Source organism: Buceros rhinoceros, unplaced genomic scaffold, assembly GCF_000710305.1.
Source record: "Buceros rhinoceros silvestris isolate BGI_N320 unplaced genomic scaffold, ASM71030v1 scaffold30591, whole genome shotgun sequence".
In the NCBI taxonomy this organism is placed as follows: domain Eukaryota; kingdom Metazoa; phylum Chordata; class Aves; order Bucerotiformes; family Bucerotidae; genus Buceros; species Buceros rhinoceros.
In genome coordinates this window covers 1-1,363 of record NW_010396413.1, presented here as the reverse complement: position 1 = coordinate 1,363, position 1,363 = coordinate 1, and the positions used below count along the sequence as shown (strand labels likewise).

The window sequence follows — 1,363 nt, the reverse complement described above, 5'->3', positions numbered from 1 at the left end:
GCGGGCGCGCCAGGGCTGCGAAGCCCTCATGAATAAATTCGGGTTCCAATGGCCCGAGCGATTACGGTGCGAGAACTTCCCCCGGCACGGCGCCGAGCAGATCTGCGTGGGGCAGAACCATTCGGAGGACGGCGGTTCGCCGGCATTGCTTACCAGCGCCACGCCGTTGGCCGGCCAGGGCACCCCAGGCGCCCCTCGTTACGCCACCCTCGACCACCCCTTCCACTGCCCGCGGGCGCTGAAGGTGCCCAGCTACCTCAACTACAAGTTTTTGGGTGAGAAGGACTGCGCGGCGCCCTGCGAGCCCACCCGGCCCGACGGCCACATGTTCTTCAATGAGGACGAGATCCGCTTCGCCCGTATCTGGATCCTCATCTGGTCCGTCTTGTGTTGCGCCTCCACCTTCTTCACCGTCACCACCTACCTGGTGGACATGCAGCGTTTCCGCTACCCTGAGCGACCCATCATCTTCCTCTCGGGCTGCTACACCATGGTGTCGGTGGCCTACATCGCCGGCTTCGTGCTAGAGGAGAGGGTGGTCTGCAATGAGCGGTTCCAAGAGGACGGCTACCGCACGGTGGTACAGGGCACCAAGAAGGAAGGTTGCACCATCCTCTTCATGATGCTCTACTTCTTCAGCATGGCCAGTTCGATCTGGTGGGTCATCCTCTCCCTCACCTGGTTCCTGGCCGCCGGCATGAAGTGGGGCCACGAGGCCATCGAGGCCAACTCCCAGTACTTCCACCTGGCCGCCTGGGCCGTGCCGGCCGTCAAGACCATCACCATCCTGGCCATGGGGCAGATCGACGGGGACCTGCTGAGCGGCGTCTGCTTCGTGGGCCTCAACAACATCGACCCTCTCCGGGGCTTCGTGTTGGCCCCGCTCTTCGTCTACCTCTTCATCGGTACCTCCTTCCTCCTGGCCGGCTTCGTCTCCCTCTTCCGCATCCGCACCATCATGAAACACGGCGGGACCAAAACGGAGAAGTTGGAGCGGTTGATGGTTCGTATCGGGGTCTTCAGCGTCCTCTACACCGTCCCGGCCACCATTGTCATCGCTTGCTATTTCTACGAGCAGGCGTTTCGCGAGCACTGGGAGCGTAGCTGGATCAGCCAGAACTGCAAGAGCTTGGCCATCCCCTGCCCGCTCCACTTCACCCCCCGCATGACCCCCGATTTCACCGTCTACATGATCAAGTATCTCATGACTCTCATCGTGGGCATCACCTCCGGCTTTTGGATATGGTCAGGGAAAACCCTGCACTCGTGGAGGAAGTTCTACACGCGACTCACCAACAGCAAGCAGGGCGAGACGACGGTGTGACCACCCCGAACCCGGCCACCGCCCTTCAGCTTGAATTTT

At 61.6% G+C, this 1,363-nt stretch overlaps 1 protein-coding gene across 1 annotated transcript; it reads left to right on the top strand.

The window, feature by feature from the left end:
• Positions 1-4: 4 nt before the first annotated feature.
• LOC104502003 (frizzled-2) lies at positions 5-1,324 on the top strand (the record flags this gene model as incomplete). The annotated part of the gene is made up of 1 exon (XM_010145905.1): positions 5-1,324. A coding segment is annotated over one exon (1,320 nt), but the record flags the coding sequence as incomplete, so codon positions are not given.
• Between the last annotated feature and the right edge of the window lie 39 nt (positions 1,325-1,363).